Source organism: Carassius gibelio, chromosome B5 (assembly GCF_023724105.1).
Source record: "Carassius gibelio isolate Cgi1373 ecotype wild population from Czech Republic chromosome B5, carGib1.2-hapl.c, whole genome shotgun sequence".
Lineage (NCBI taxonomy): Eukaryota > Metazoa > Chordata > Actinopteri > Cypriniformes > Cyprinidae > Carassius > Carassius gibelio.
In genome coordinates, this window is record NC_068400.1 from 37700586 (window position 1) to 37715792 (window position 15207).

The 15207-nt window shown below is 36.7% G+C and overlaps 4 protein-coding genes across 8 annotated transcripts in view; all 4 read right to left on the reverse strand.

The window, feature by feature from the left end:
- trpm6 (transient receptor potential cation channel, subfamily M, member 6) overlaps positions 1–2940 on the reverse strand; it is a 21268-nt gene extending 18328 nt beyond the window's left edge. The window contains exons 1-5 of one of the 5 annotated variants that reach the window (XM_052555991.1): positions 2798–2940; positions 1105–1173; positions 683–762; positions 515–553; positions 118–292 (exon numbers count right to left, since the gene is read on the reverse strand). In XM_052555991.1, the coding sequence (XP_052411951.1) occupies positions 118–292; positions 515–553; positions 683–762; positions 1105–1107 (297 nt within the window). In that variant the 5' untranslated portion in view covers positions 1108–1173; positions 2798–2940. Of the gene's footprint in view, positions 1–117; positions 293–514; positions 554–682; positions 763–1104; positions 1174–1638; positions 2155–2797 lie in introns of those variants that run through there. The other 4 variants (XM_052555990.1, XM_052555992.1, XM_052555993.1 and 1 more) reach the window with 4 other exon arrangements.
- Positions 2941–3094: 154 nt separating this feature from the next.
- On the reverse strand, positions 3095–5540 carry wu:fa19b12 (uncharacterized protein LOC560551 homolog). The gene is made up of 2 exons (XM_052555998.1): positions 5036–5540; positions 3095–3829 (listed from the first exon to the last, which is right to left on the reverse strand). Exons 1-2 carry the CDS (start codon positions 5414–5416, stop codon positions 3674–3676), a joined length of 537 nt encoding a protein of 178 aa, XP_052411958.1. The 5' UTR covers positions 5417–5540; the 3' UTR covers positions 3095–3673.
- Positions 5541–5677: 137 nt separating this feature from the next.
- LOC127957457 (carnosine N-methyltransferase-like) lies at positions 5678–10281 on the reverse strand. The gene is made up of 8 exons (XM_052555997.1): positions 10075–10281; positions 9668–9863; positions 9366–9532; positions 7120–7260; positions 6823–7001; positions 6608–6721; positions 6400–6503; positions 5678–6326 (listed from the first exon to the last, which is right to left on the reverse strand). The coding sequence occupies exons 1-8, from the start codon at positions 10221–10223 to the stop codon at positions 6150–6152; spliced, it is 1227 nt and encodes a 408-aa protein (XP_052411957.1). The 5' UTR covers positions 10224–10281; the 3' UTR covers positions 5678–6149.
- Positions 10282–12242: 1961 nt separating this feature from the next.
- On the reverse strand, positions 12243–15143 carry LOC127957459 (fucosyltransferase 7). The gene is made up of 2 exons (XM_052555999.1): positions 14990–15143; positions 12243–14368 (listed from the first exon to the last, which is right to left on the reverse strand). The coding sequence occupies exons 1-2, from the start codon at positions 15082–15084 to the stop codon at positions 13318–13320; spliced, it is 1146 nt and encodes a 381-aa protein (XP_052411959.1). The 5' UTR covers positions 15085–15143; the 3' UTR covers positions 12243–13317.
- Between the last annotated feature and the right edge of the window lie 64 nt (positions 15144–15207).

The window sequence follows — 15207 nt, forward strand, 5'->3', positions numbered from 1 at the left end:
GTAGAGAAAACAGCACTTTACTGTATGAACTATGCACTATTCTATATATTATACATACGCTGTTAACAGGTATAGACACGTCTGGCTGATAAGTTTTTCCTTCTTGTAAGCACCAACCTTGGCATGAGATGTGCGCTTTGTGCTGCCCTGGAAGTCCAGTGATCCGAAAGCATCAGTGGGGCTGACACTGGTGTGTTGCAGCACTGACCACTCCTCGTCAGGACCAGGGCCATGTCCCAGCAAGCCAGAGTATGGACCCACATGCTCCGCGATCAGCCTCCCACAGCAACATCTGAGGAAATAGATGAAAAGAGCCAAATTGAATGAGAATATAAGAGAGATAAAAATAATTAAAATTTGTTTCCGTTACACAGAATATATTTTTTTAATTTCAAAGACTTGAATACTACAGTTCAAAAATGTCCATGACTGTGAGCTTTATGCACACAAATTATTAAAATGAGAAAACATTTTCATGGTAATACATAGAGGATGAACGTACTGATGATCTTACCTTACTAAGCTTTGGCAAACTTGACACACTGGATAACATCTGCAAATAAACAAAAGCTGCAGTTCACATGGGTCCTTTAAGACAAAACCTCTGAAGCACCTGATAAACTCACATTATCATTGCTAAAAGTTTATATGCAGATATGACGGCCAAGATTATTAAGCATACCTGTGATGATCACGTGAGGCTGGCAGAAATTTCACACATTCTCTCTTGGAAAAAGTGGCCTGGATCCAACTTCGTCTAGACTGAAGGAAAACAACTACTATAAGTTTTGTTATACTATGGGCCAAATTTAATGAGCCAATATAACCACCACATTAGAACTATTGCCATTATTGTTACTTAAAACTAAATGTTTTTGTTGTTGTTGTTGTTAATTGATATAAATCTAAACATACATACAGTGTATAAACATACATACATACGTACATATGTGTGTGTGTGTGTGTAGTCAAAGACAACTAAATAGAAGCCACTTCACAAGCACCTCTATGCCACCTTTTTACAGATATATAACCTACATAACTGTACACTCTTATTGTGTGTGTGTGTGTGTGTGTGTGTGTGTGTGCAATGCAATAACATACCATTTCTCCTCAAATCTCCTTCACAGCTGAGTGAGTCAGTCATGAATACTTTTAGAGAGCCTTTTCAGCCTTGCAGATTTTGCAGATAAAAAAAGAAACAAAAAACAATGCATTGATGTGAGTTGGAAAATTACGTTTATACATCCTTTTCCGGGAATTATTAGGTGAAATACAAAGACACGGATGAGAAACAATATTCCTAACTTAAAATAACGACATCTATATAAAAGGGTGGAGGGCGTCCTCTCCCAAAACAGAGACTGAAACATACTGTACTTTTCACTTACTGTACTAAAACCTGAAGAGCCACATCTGTTCAGAAATAGTAGATAAGTGCATTTGAAGGAAAAGAGGTCGCAAACTGCTGTAACTACGCATTTAAAACAGCAGTGCTGTGTGGAATGGGGAATGAACTCACAAGTTTTAACATGTCTTGGAGTAAAGCCCTGTAGGATACAACTTTTCGTTTCATACAACAAGGCAGCTACTAACTTAGGCTATACCATACGCTGACGCTCTTAGCGGTTTAATTACCTGTGAAATAGCGTTGTTTCCTCAGTCATGTTTTTCATAAATTCAGCGGATACTTAGTCCTGCAATAAACGCGCATAACAGAAGAGATGCGATCAGCTAGGAAGTGGGTGGTCTCTTCCAAGGCTGTAAAGTGTCGAGTGTGGACACGCAGCTGGAACTCTGACGCGAACTTGTTTCGTTCTGGGAAGCTCGTGCTTGTTCAAGAGAGGCCAATATGGTAGTTGCATAACAAATGTAACTTCATTCTTCACATTCTTCCTGTGTTTATTTCGAAATGTTTCTTAGATGCTATGAGATAACAGTATTTTTTTTCCTTGCTTAAAGTGTTATATGACTTGGTTTGAAAAGCAGCGAAGCGAAAAGGGTTAAACAATGTTCGTGAATGACTAACTTAATGAGCGCTAGCGGTTAGTTTGTTAAGGAGGAGCGCAAATAATGAACGTTCAGTCAGACCTCAATCACGAGATCCCAGCTTTACGAACAAACAATGTTTACTTATGAAAATCTTAATTGCAGAAATCATCGCTGCAGATGACGTTTCTCACCGTTATATCGCCTCCTTCTGTCAAAAACAGGATGTAATAGTGCATGCTTGCGACAGGCCCACCGAGTTTTATCTTATGAAATCGGATTGGCTGATTGCTGCCATTATTTATAAATATGTAGCTGTCCTCATTTATCAGTTTGCATCAAACACATGGCATAAAAAATATTTACAGTATGTCTATCATGCCAACAAAAATTATTTTATTTACTTATCCCATTCAGGAATTGTAACAAAAATAGTCTGCCATACCTCAAATAGATTTTCACTCAAAAGTAATGCATAAAAAAAATCTGTCAGTTTTCCATTGTACATATTGGTAACCTTCTATGATGGCAAATATACAAATTACATTTAAATATGTAATAATTGAACACAATTCTAGCCTGTCATCAGAGATGTGGAGCTCGATTCTCACATTCTTCCATTTCACCCCCAAAAATAAATACATACATTTTGTCTTTGTTGTCCTTGAGGTTAAAGCACCTCTCTGAAGTGCTGTTGTTTCATTAGATTAAGTACTAACAAGACTGCACATTATTTTCTTGTACATCCCATTTCCACATATTCCCAGAGGAGAACCCGAATAGGACAAAGTATTAAAACTTGGCTTACCATTGCAGCATTTTACTTTCATGCTTATTTTAGCTTAGCAGATGAGCAGGACTATCTCTATACTGATCACTGGCGATGCAATCTCCTGATAAAGTTGGCATGTTCTCAGCCCTTATACCCTCCTAGACCAAAGGTCATGAGCACCTAACACAACAGCATGGAAACAGGTATATTTCCCTTCCTTTGTGTGAGAAATTGGGAAAGAAAACACACACCGTATTTCACAATAGTTCTTTACCTCTAAAAAGAAAAAGAAAAATAATATGAATCATGAAATCAGACAGTTCACCAAGGATATTGCAAGCCAATATCAGTATAAAAAATACATTTTATTGCTGTTGAGCAATTTCAAAAACACTGCAATTACGCCACTGGAACATTCCAAGCACTTCCTGTATCTACTTAGATCAGAAGTACCACATACTGTTGTCAAAATAATAATGCTGTTCAGAGAATAAGAACAAGACCCTAAAGTTTACAAAAACGAAACACCTAAAGAATAAAAGTGCCTTATACCTACTTAACACCATAAACATAAAAAAACAGGCTCAGTCCAAGCAGAATAACATACACTTGCTTTCACAGCTATACTGAAAACCGAAAAAAGAAAAATACACTCATGATTAGTCCAATATGCTTTCACACTTCTGAACAATTGACCTCTAAGACGGGAATATGAGGTCATGTGACCATCATGTGTTTCTACCAGAATTGGAGCTTCTGCTGGAGGCCTTCATTCTGTTCACAGCACAAGGCTTTGCTTACATGTTCATCTAGTGCAGACCAGGGGGAATCATCTAATCATATCCAGTCAGGTAATTTGCCAACACCTAGACAACATCTTAACAAGAATGTCACTGTGTACTGAGGATCTCCTCATGTTTCCATCGCCTCTAAGTCTTTGTTGGAAGAGGCTATGTGGGACCCAGCCGAGGGTTCAGTCTCCAGGAGAGCGAGATCCAACTCAGGCAGTGGAACCCGCCAAAACTGGAAGGTATTGAATGGAGAGAGGTCCTCATCTGTGTGCATAACCTAGTGGGATACAAACAGAGCTGGATTTCAAAAGTGTTTACTACAGTACAGTACAGCAACAACCTGCACCAAGATGAGTGAGAAAATGCTAATGACTATTACTTGCAAATTCTAATCTGATACTGACTCCGAATGACATTACAAAATTTGTTGTTAGTAATGCAAGCCATTACACATTTTAGATAATATAATCAGTCTACTTTTATATTTCTTTGTTTATCACATTGATTTAATTAGGATAATATTTTACCATATTGATACAAAGATTAAGAAAATATATTCCAATTATTGTCATTAACAACATTAAGTGTTTAAACATTATATTATATTAATGTTTCCCAAACTGGGTTTTGTGAAGGACCTGCAGGGGGTTTGTGAGTTTAATGAAATGCTAATAATTAAATCAATCATAAATTGTTAAATTTAATCATTTTTAAATCGAAAAAAAGTGTGTACTAAAATTAAAATGTTTACCTGCATGTCATGTGACCATGAACCAACAGAGAACCATGAAGATGCAAATGTGATATTATGAACATTTTTATTTTAAAATCTCATGGGTACCTTAAGTAACTATATTACCAGAATCTGTATATTTTAATGTGTTTTAAAGACAAAAACCTTCCAAAGACATAGAAATATATGGTTAAATAACCTACTGAGTGATAATTCAAATAAAAAAGTAACTTGCTCATCTGTTAACTAAGTCAAATGCTGCAGACTTTCTGAGTGTATAAGCAGTAGGCTATTTTTGAGATTTTAAAAGATGAAAATTATGAATTAGGGAGAATCAATATTAAATTATTTCTATTGTGTAAAAAATATGTAATGAAGCAATCCAAAAAAGTAACTGTATTTTAAAATGTAATTTAATATAATTACAAGTACTTCATTTTTGGAATCTGATCATCCAGATTACGTGTAATCGGTTACTACACAGCTCTACTTTAAGTTTCATAGTCTTTATAAAATTAATAATAATGTTTATAAGAAAGAGAAAAAAACAGTCTGGCCAGACAGAATAAATAAACAGAAATAAAACAATAGACAGATATGCATATTAAATTAATGTGTATAATGTGTACATATTGGTCATGTACTGCCACCTTGTGTTCATCTGGAAGCATTGCACATTGTTCCACCGAACACCACGCAGGCCGCACACAAAAAACACGAGGGTTTTCGCTCAGGTGCTTGAAACTTTACCTTGTCTCCTGCAGTACAGTTAGTTCTTTCGTCTGTCTGTTTATTTGATTGCGTCTGAAGCGCGCGAGATGACCGCCGCGTGACAGGTCTCCCAGCACCATCCTCGAATGTTCTAGACTTGCACGTGCTCCTGCCTTCCAGCGATGAATTAACCCCGTTTGCAGCCTGCTTTCTCGGTAGGTTATCTGTATCCAGTGAATCTTCGAGATAGCTCGGTCTTTTCCTGCAGCGTGGTCCAGCCAGCGTTAATAACGAGGATGATATTGCGTTTTGGGTCAGGTTCACGCCTCCTACCTGTTTGTCGTTGTCGGACAGAGAACGAAAACATCTTTTATGAGGGATTTCGGAATTCAAAATGTTTTCTGCTCCCCGTTTGGTCATGTGTGCGACCAACAAAACTCAGCTTCTACAAAAAAGCGGCAATACTTTTTTTTTTTAGTACGCAGAGGTTGAGTTTCTCGACTGTTTAAATTACGACAGTTGAAATTGAATACAGCGCCCTCTGTGGCCAGAAAGGTCAAACAACAACAACGTTTGTTGGGATAAGCGTCATAATTTATTCACTACCTTCCAAACAATTATTGTGGATTTTGTGGGGTGGATAATAAATAGATTCAAATGCTTAAAAACAAACAGTCATGATTGATTGTAAAAGTTTTATTACACTATATATACAAGGTCATGAAAAATCTGTTAAGTTTAAAACAACTTTATTTTAACTAGTACAATTGTGATGGTCAACATATTTCCTAGGGGACACTGGATTATTTGTGCAAGATCCAGAGCAGACTGTGAATATGATTTTGATCATAAAGCCTGATAATGTAAACAATTGCAAGAAAACACTGAAGTGTACGTGTGGAGTGACAAGTGGCAATTATTCAGTTGTGAAGCAAGCAGCACCCAAAACCTGAGGAATATGAATGCAAAGTGAAGCATCAAAACATAACATACATTTTAGGTAAATATCCGAGACAATTCAGCACACAATAAAGCTCCAGATTTCTTGTATTACCAGGAATGTACTATAACGCTGGCATTCATGATTAAAAACATCAGTTTATTATTGGGCCATTTGTCTGTGAATTTGTCCAGATCTTCACCCTTCTAAATGTCATGTTGACATTTTTGTCTGTAAAGAATCCTCAATCTGGCCATGTTTAGGTGTCTGTACTCCATTGATCAACTGTTCTGAAGGTTTCCGTACGATAAAAAACACACAGTCATAAAGATACTTGAGCATGGAGCGATCATTCTCTGTGTACGTGCTGGGAACAGATTCTCTCTCCAACTGTTGAAAAAAATACAGTAATATGATTTATAATAATTTATTCTGATTAAAAAAAAAAAATTGAGCCATTTACCTCCAGGACAAATCCATATTTTAAAATGACAGCCTTTATTTCCTCATAGCTCAGCTCAATGGACAATTCATTGGCCATATTCTCATAGTGGTAAAGAAGTGGACCTTTGAAAACAAATACGAAAAGCTTTCAACCCCATGTGTGTTTTCAGGCTTTCATTTGTAGGTAACATTTGACTGAAAATGCTTATGTAGAATCTGTGACTGACCCAAGTTCATCCAGACACCACCAGGTTTTAGAATATTCCAGATGGTTTCAATGTAATCAAGCACATTGTGGGCAGTGTCAATGAAGAAACAAGTAGCAACACAATCCCACAGTTCTGTATGGGGGATAAAACTCGAAAAGTTATTGTATGGTAATGCTATTTAAGTGCAAATCATAATTATGTTCATGTTTACTCACATAAACACAAAAACTCACCAGGGTCACTATATATTTCCTGGAAGTCTCCAGCGACCATAGAGAAGTCTGAGTCTGCTGGGAGACTCTGTGGATTGACATCGGGAAAGGACACAGGTCTTGTTTGATCGGAAGACATTTTGTTATTACTGAACTGGTGAATCCAGGGATACAGTGTCAGCGCATTTTCCTTGTCACACCTGAGAGACAAAATATTAGTTAGTGTCCTCATAAATACAAATGCAATAAACATTACGACTTCATAATTCAAATTTGCTGTCAGCATCATGTGCTTTATCCCGATAGAATGTGGTTTACCTGTTCAGAACAAAATGAGAGGAGAAGAGCATGAAGAAACTCCACTCGTTGCCTTGGCACGAATAGCCCAGGTTAGCGATTTCCCATGCAAGCCGCCCCAGACCTGCCCCCGGCACTAACACTTTGACCTGAGACACGTCACTGAAGAGAGAAATATTACAAGAATCACACATTTAGTTATAATATATAACATATACACTTATTTGAAATTGATTGACATTATAAATATCTTTACCGTCACTTTTGATGACACAATTTAATGTGTCCTTGTTGAAAATGTAAGAAAAAAAAACTATCCACTGATCTATAATAGAGAAATGGATTGCTCATTACATAAAAAGTGAAGCTATTGCACCATCAAATTGCTAGTATTCCCATATATTCTATAAAACTCATAGGAATTTGGCCAATTAAAATGAGAAAACATTACCTAACGAGTCTAGCTGCCTAGACAAAGTCAAACGTCCTAAGCATGTAAATGGCTATTTGTTTAAAAGTCATTTATATAGTGAGTATCACAGTTGCCAAAAAAAAAGGTGTCATCAACACTGATAATAAGACATGTTTTTCTAGCACCAGATCAACAAATTAAAGTGATTTTTGAAAGACTGTGTGGCAATAAAGAAAATTCAGCTTTGACATCATGTGTATAAACCACATTTGATATATATATTAGGGGTGTAACGGTTCACAAAATTCACGGTTCGGTTCGATACGATACACTGATGTCACGGTTCGGTTCGGTACGTTTTAGATACAGCAAAATGCAAAAACATCTCAACTTTTCAGAATGCCGCAAGCGCACCGCGGGTCATGTGACAAGAACCAACCAATCAGCTTCATCCTTTCCCGTAACAACGTTGAAAACTCAGCCAAGATGAAGGAACAGCTGATTATAGTTGTATATGGATTGCAATTTTGAAATAAATTTAGTAGCAGAGCTACTGCAAGCGATTTTTAGAGCTGCAAATCCATTTATCCTTCGCTGAAATTTCCGCGTCTCATGGAGAGAGCATGTCATTGTTGCTTAGCAAAGACAGACGCCTCATGAGCGCTTCTGCCCGAGCGCTTTGGAAAGGAGGAGAAAGACGTGCTTAGCGTTTTCCACGCGTTTTTAGGAGCGATATGTGAACGGACCCTAAGGCGCTCGCTCACTCAGCACGCGCTGAAGGCTCATTGCAAAATGTCTAATGCATTTAACAGACCAGAAATATAAGATCCTAAAATAACCAACAGATCTGGTGTTTGGGTGCACTTTGGATTCCCTGTAAGCTATAATACTGGTGTCTAAATGCTGCAGGCATAGTTTGTTGCGTGCATGTTTCTCCTTTTTTTCGTCTTTTCCCAGATACTGACACAATAAGGTGATGTCGGCGTAAATGAGTTGACATGTTTCAAGTATTCACGCTGGTGTTTTTTTTTTTTTTAAAGCAATGAAGCAACCGCGCGAAGCCCTCACTATATAGGATTTTAGAAAGAATGCAGAGCACTAGTGTAGTGTGCAAACTTACCACAGTGTGGATTTCAGAAAGTGTGCAAAGACTTCACGTGCACACTTACCATAACATGGATTTACAAATAATGTTCTAAGGAGGGGCTCTCATGTCACTCTGATCGAGCAGCTCATAGATGGAATCATGCATCTCAAACAATATGTTTGAGAGTCATCTTCTTTTTCTAGTCTGTTAAACGCATTGGCCATTTTGCAACGAGCCTTCAGCGCGTACTGAGTGAGCGAGCGCCTGACTGAGTCATAACATAACATAAACATAAGTTGGTGTTTTTTTCTTCTTCGGGAGTGTCAGGGGCGTTGCCTGTTACGTCGTTTGGGTTATTGGGCTACCTTGTTGAACGCATATCATTATATTTCTCTTTTTTTTTTCAAATATAATTAATTAGTCCAACGAACCGTTCGGTATGCATAATGCGTACCGCGTACCGAACCGAAAGCGTCGTACCGAACGGTTCAATACGAATACGCGTATCGTTACACCCCTAATATATATGTAATTAGAAAATAGATGTTGTTGTTGTTGTTTTTTTACATCAAAATATTATTTAAAAATATAAAAATTACACTGTATTTGAGCAAAAGAGATAAACAGAGAAGAAGAAAAAACACTTTCCAAACCCAAACTTGTAAATGATAATGAACAGATATTCTATACATGTATCTTACATTTAGCCATCGTACTTAAAGCCATGTACCGATGAGAAGAATTTCACAGATTGTTTATCATATTTACCACTGGTCAGGAGGAAATAATCTCTGGATCTCCTCTACAATAGGTTTATAGCAGCTGTCCCTTTCTGCTTTTCCTGCTTCACTCCAGTCACGGACAAACTGCTTTAAGGTTGACTTCAGCTTGTCCATGTCAAAAGTCGAGGAAGGCCGCACTTTCCTTGGGTCACCCTTTAAAATGCAAGGAAACCATTATGGGCTAACTACAACTAACCAAAAAAAAAAAAAAATTCTGTCATCACAACAACCAAATAAGAAATATGACATTATTAATTGTAAGACCTACAGCCACTGATTGCCACCTACATCCTGTCCATATTCCATGTTCTCAAACATATGGAGGCAGTTGTGCACTATAGCCTGCAGCACCTCTTGGTTTCGGTCGATACAGTAGCGGATCTTAGTCAGATTGGGAATGAAGTTTGTCAGAAGTTGCTGGTGGTGATCTGGAAGGCATCGGAACTGCCGCTCGGCTCGATTCACTCGTTCATGAACATGAATTCTGAACACATGGAAGACAAAACAACATGAGGAGGGAGGGAGAGCCAGAGAGTATGGATAATATGGATGATTTATAAGCAGAGGGGGTCGATAAACAGAATTCCATAAGGATATGTTACATTTTAAATATTAAAACTAAAAAAGAACAGTTGCTCAGCTTGTGTTGGTGTGGAGCAGATGGGTCTTTGATGCTGCAGCAATCAAGTGTTTACCTGTAGTATTTAAACGCGTTGATGACATTCCAGAAATGTTGTCTCTCTAATCTCGCATTTTCCTCGGGGGAACATTTATTCCTCTCCCGATAGTTGTAAAATACCTCCGGTTTAGACGCTGCTACTGTTTCATTCGTGCTATCAGCCATCGCCGTACGCTGCAGGCGTAAGTAATCGACAGATCAACAAACAGAATACAGGGAAGATAGCAGATCCCGCATAGTCGATTCTTGGGTTCATTGCGGTTTCTAGAAACGTGTCAAATCCAAATCGAAAAGATATTTGTTTATAAAGTATCTGTGTTTAAATAAAGGAAGACTAAACAAAAACAGCACAAAGGATGCCCTACAACTAGGGCTGTTAATCATGTGATTAGACTAAATAAGCCTAACGTTACCTAAGTGATTTTTGTCTTCAGTCATCTTCACCATTTTGGTCACAGATATTGTTGGGTTAGCTCTAAATAAACGTAAATCTTTCTTTCTTTCTTTTTTGGGTTTTGTAAAATTGTAATTAATACAATTCCAATTATAGTAGCTATGTATTTTCCTTTCAGTAGCCTACTGTCAAGACTACTACCCCATATCTGTGGATATGCCACTGTCAGTAGGACGATAAAACTGGAAATATATAGGTATAATCATCTTGGTTTTGATGGAGACTGACACTTACATGAGACTGGATTTAGAGGAAAAAAATTTATATCCCAGAAATATAGGAGGCAGCCAACAATGCAGACAATTGGAGTAATAAAACAGATCTGCTTTAACATTTTCTAAAATTAATCACAGATGACAACTTCATTGTCTTTCTACACAAATATTGGGAGCATGGCAGAACTTTAACAGAAAATATATACTCCATCATATTGAATCTTTTTTTAGTTTCACTGGATTATTTGGAAATACTAATCACTGTGTATTTCACATAATACACAAATTACAGAACCACAATGCAATCAGTATGAGAGAACTATATAAATGTATCTTCATGTTGCTAATATCACTATAGATACTTAAGTCTTTGCTTTGTCATTATAACATTAATGCACTTAGATAGCATGCACTAAGTAGCAAAATTCATGAAAGTTATACTTTTTAGTTCCTCTCAAAGTATATCTGCTGCAAAAGAACTCCTCTCCAGTGGTGTGACTTGCAACAGGTTTCTACGCAGCAATAGTGAATATTACCTAGAGGAAAAATGGACAGGAGCACCATGAACATGCGGAGACAAGAGAAACTTTAAAAAGATGGATGAAACCTTCCAGAAGCGCAATAGTTTCAGAGTGAAGAAAGAAGAGTGGAAGAGGAACTGTTGCACCACACAAGAGTTTGAAAAAAGACATTTAGAACATTCTAAGTGTAATAGACCATACTCAACATTTTCTTTCCAAACAATGTAGGTCTAAAAATCGGCCACAGTACTTATGACATATCTTTCTACAGAGTTTCTCCTTGTGATAATAAAAAAATATTAGTAAAGTAATAATTTTGTAAATTTATAAGATCAAACTCAGATCAGATTAAGGGTTTAGCTGGTCATAACGCGTTTTCAACTGAGCATGTTTTATTTGCATGGCCATTTAAATGCAACGAATTAAAAAAGAAGGGAAAGAACGTCAGATTATATATACAGTATATGGTATTTTGTTCTGAGCGGATGTGGTAGAATGGAATTAATGATCAAGTTAACAGTATACTAATTACTAAGTGATGAGAGCAAGATGAGATCCTCTACCCAGGGCTCAGGACAAAATTAGGATGGGTTGTAAAACGTGTTCAGATATGAATTTATCAGAAATATGATAAACAAAATATACTCTTTTTAAATAATAATACACAATCTCTACAAGAATTCTTACATGCCAAAAAGCTGCATTTAAATCTTTCCTTTGTTTCTACAAGGTGCATAAAAAGGAAACCACAGAAACAGCCAGTTGAATATACCTCTTGTTAAAGAGGATGTGAGACTTCGTCCCCTGTCAGCTATTTCCGATCATCGGTTGCAAATTGTATTTGCCACATCAATAATTTGCTCTGTAACATCAGTTATGGAATCAGTGTTTTCAAATCAACACACTAAAAAGAAGAGAAGTTGTTCAGAGCACTAATTGTTAAACACTGTCTTGATTTTGCATCAGTCCAAATGAAAACAATGTAAGTAGTTCTTAGAAAAGAACAGAAGGCTGTGAAGACAAAAAGGTAAGTTAATCACAGATCTTAGCAAAAAAATCTATGAAATCTTTACTGAAGTGACTAATGCTGATTTGATGTGAAAGTGTGACTCACAACATTGCATAGCTTTATTTAAAAAGAAAAAACTCAACGGTCAGAATAACTATACAGTTTACTGTTATATTTTTACCAGTCTGTCACCCTGTTTCACAGAACCACCACTGGAAAATACATAAAAATCGCATTGAAATATCCAGAAGGTTTATTGGGCTTATATTTATGCACCAGAACAATTTACATGCACCAAAAGTAATATTAAGCCCAGGAAGTTATGAATATATATACATATATATTTGGCAATAAAGTTGTGTTAACATGAATGCTTAACATAAACTACCATATTAAAACAGACCTTGCAAGGACTCACAGAGCCAAGATCCTCCAGGTTTGTATTTAATCAAGGATGTGGACTACTAACATTTATAAAGAAAGAACCACAAAGCAGAACAGTTTTTAACAGATTTTTAGTCTGGCACGCATATGATTAACACCCAAATGGTTCAAGAGTGAGCTGGCATGCTTCACTGACTCATTTTAGCTTTCTGTGGGAAGTATTGGGGGTTTTCTGGCGTGGCATTCTCAAAAAATAGTTTACCACATAAAAGAATGTAAATGTGAAATTAAATGAAATTTGAAAAAAAAAATCAATTAAAATATAATTGGTTAAATATATGGAAGCATGAATTGCTGGCCTTTTAAACCTGTATTGATGAAACTTAGTAGGAACCTGTGAATATTGAAGCGGAAGGGCGTTCTCACACTGAGTGCAAACTACTATATTCAGAAACATAATGGCATCTGATAAAAAACTAAAAAACAAAAAACAGGGTTGGAATGAGAAGCAAAATGCTATTGCTTAAATATTTATAAAGCAACATTTTGAAAAATCATTTATAATTTACTAGTTGATGCCCCTGGACATGTTTCAAATACATTTAACAGTACTTGCAAAGAACAGATAAAGTGAACTTATAATTTGAAAATCCACACTTTCAAATGAAAAAGTCAGTTAACTGTTGACCCAGCTGTACAGATCATTGTACACTTTTTTATGCTTAGAGAGCTGGTCATAACGTGTGCAAATATTACATAGTCTCTCTCTCCAGTCTGTGCACATTCTAACATTATACTTATTGTGCCATCTAAAATAAGATTCATAACGCTCTCTATCAGCAGCCACTTGTCTTAAGAAATTAGCCAGTGCCTGAATGCTGCTGAAGTCATTTACATGTATGAATGACTCTGGTGGAATGGATAGTTCATAAATTTTCCTGGGTGGGCCAAGGACCACCGGCACACTCCCCGCCTGAAACGAATTTCGCCACAGCTTCTCTGTGATATAGTCTGTGGATATTGAGTTTTCAAAAGCAAGGTAGAAATAACATCGAGATATTGTGGAAAGTAGCTTTTTGTTTGAGAGTGGCCTCTTGGACCACTGACCATATACTTCTATTAGTTTTGACGGAATGTGTTTCTCCAGCTGCTTGAAAACTAGGGAGCGACTCTGATTGGCGTTGTATTTGCTGACCACCCAGCAAACTAGGCATTCGCTCTTCTTCGGAATGGTGTATGTGGTATTAGTCCATTTCGAAACAAGCCCTCCGTATGGCACGTAGATGTCAGCGTCACGGCGATAACTCATTGTCCAGTTGAACAAACGGTTGTAGTTGCTGAGGTTGTGGTTGTTCATAGGAGGTTCCAGCGATAACCAAAGCCACTTTTGCATTGGTGAACGCGTAAGGTGGAGAGGCAGTTTGGAGTGACCAGTCCAGAGCTCATTGTGATGGAAGACTACAACATCTGCCTGAGCGAAAACAGATCGGTTATCCTCCAGAAAGCATCTGGGGATTTTATATTGATCCATACAGACACCTCTCTCCAGTTTGTAGCGAACTCCGAAAGGCCAGTGCCACAGGAGGATGGTGGTGTTGTCCTCTGGGCCTTTAGGTCCACTGGTCTCAGTGGTTTTACTCCAGGATAAGAAATTGTAGAGCAGCACGAAGCCAAACAGACAACAGAGGGCACATTTATAATTTTTCATCAACCGCATGGCGCAAATACTGTAAAGACACAGTGGTGGGGTGGTCACAGCAGGGTTATTATAGATATTAAATTAAAATCATAAAGCATTTATACTTATTTTAGGTGTCTGACAGGTAAAAACTTTTTGTTTAATATTTTATGAACTAATTAAATAAAAACTATACAGACAAACCCAAAACAAATCTACTAAAACTTTAATTAAATGTAAAATAAAATATAAAAATAAAACCAATTATTTAAAAAAAAGAAAGTAAAATAACAGAATGAAATCAACTCTGTCTTTTCCTTGTGACAGTAGTGACTAAAACTGAGCTTATGATACAGTATGACGGTGTAAACCTATGACACTTAATCATCATTTTGCATTTTAGTCACAGCTTTTCATTGGTTAGTTAAAAAAAAAACTGCATAAATACTACCACACACTGCCATTTTAACAACCAAGTAATATATTTATTATTCCCAGTAAAGGTTAATATTTTACATCCAAATATATATATATATATATATATATATATATATATATATATATATATATATATATATAAAAAAAGACTTCATCATTATATATAAAAAAAGACTTCATTATTTTAGTCTTTTTTTATGTAATAACAGGCGCAATCAAAACATGTACTTGCCTACAGTTGAGAGTCCAGGAAGAACTTGAAAATGTATGGTGGTTTGTCTGTAAAGCCACTGCTTTGAGTGTCAGTACCATATAAACCAAAAGCATCACCACTTGTGCTTAAATGTATAAACCAAAAGTGTCACTGCTTAGTGTGAGATTGACATTTAAACCAAGAGTGTGTATCCGGTTTGGCCCCGCCTGTTGGCAGAAAACTTCGCAATGCAGAAA

Excerpts from the sequence above, each read along its gene's own strand:
- LOC127957457 (XM_052555997.1), bottom strand. The coding sequence starts at position 10,223 with ATGGCTGATAGCACGAATGAAACAGTAGCAGCGTCTAAACCGGAGGTA. Across the intron at positions 9,533-9,667 it reads ACATGGAATATGGACAGGAT|GGTGACCCAAGGAAAGTGCG; the intron begins GTAGGTGGCAAT and ends TGCATTTTAAAG. Across the intron at positions 7,261-9,365 it reads TTATTTCCTCCTGACCAGTG|TGACGTGTCTCAGGTCAAAG; the intron begins GTAAATATGATA and ends TTCTCTCTTCAG.
- wu:fa19b12 (XM_052555998.1), bottom strand. The coding sequence starts at position 5,416 with ATGACCAAACGGGGAGCAGAAAACATTTTGAATTCCGAAATCCCTCAT. Across the intron at positions 3,830-5,035 it reads ACTGTACTGCAGGAGACAAG|GTTATGCACACAGATGAGGA; the intron begins GTAAAGTTTCAA and ends GTATCCCACTAG.
- LOC127957459 (XM_052555999.1), bottom strand. The coding sequence starts at position 15,084 with ATGCTTTTGGTTTATATGGTACTGACACTCAAAGCAGTGGCTTTACAG. Across the intron at positions 14,369-14,989 it reads TCCTGGACTCTCAACTGTAG|TATTTGCGCCATGCGGTTGA; the intron begins GCAAGTACATGT and ends GTGTCTTTACAG.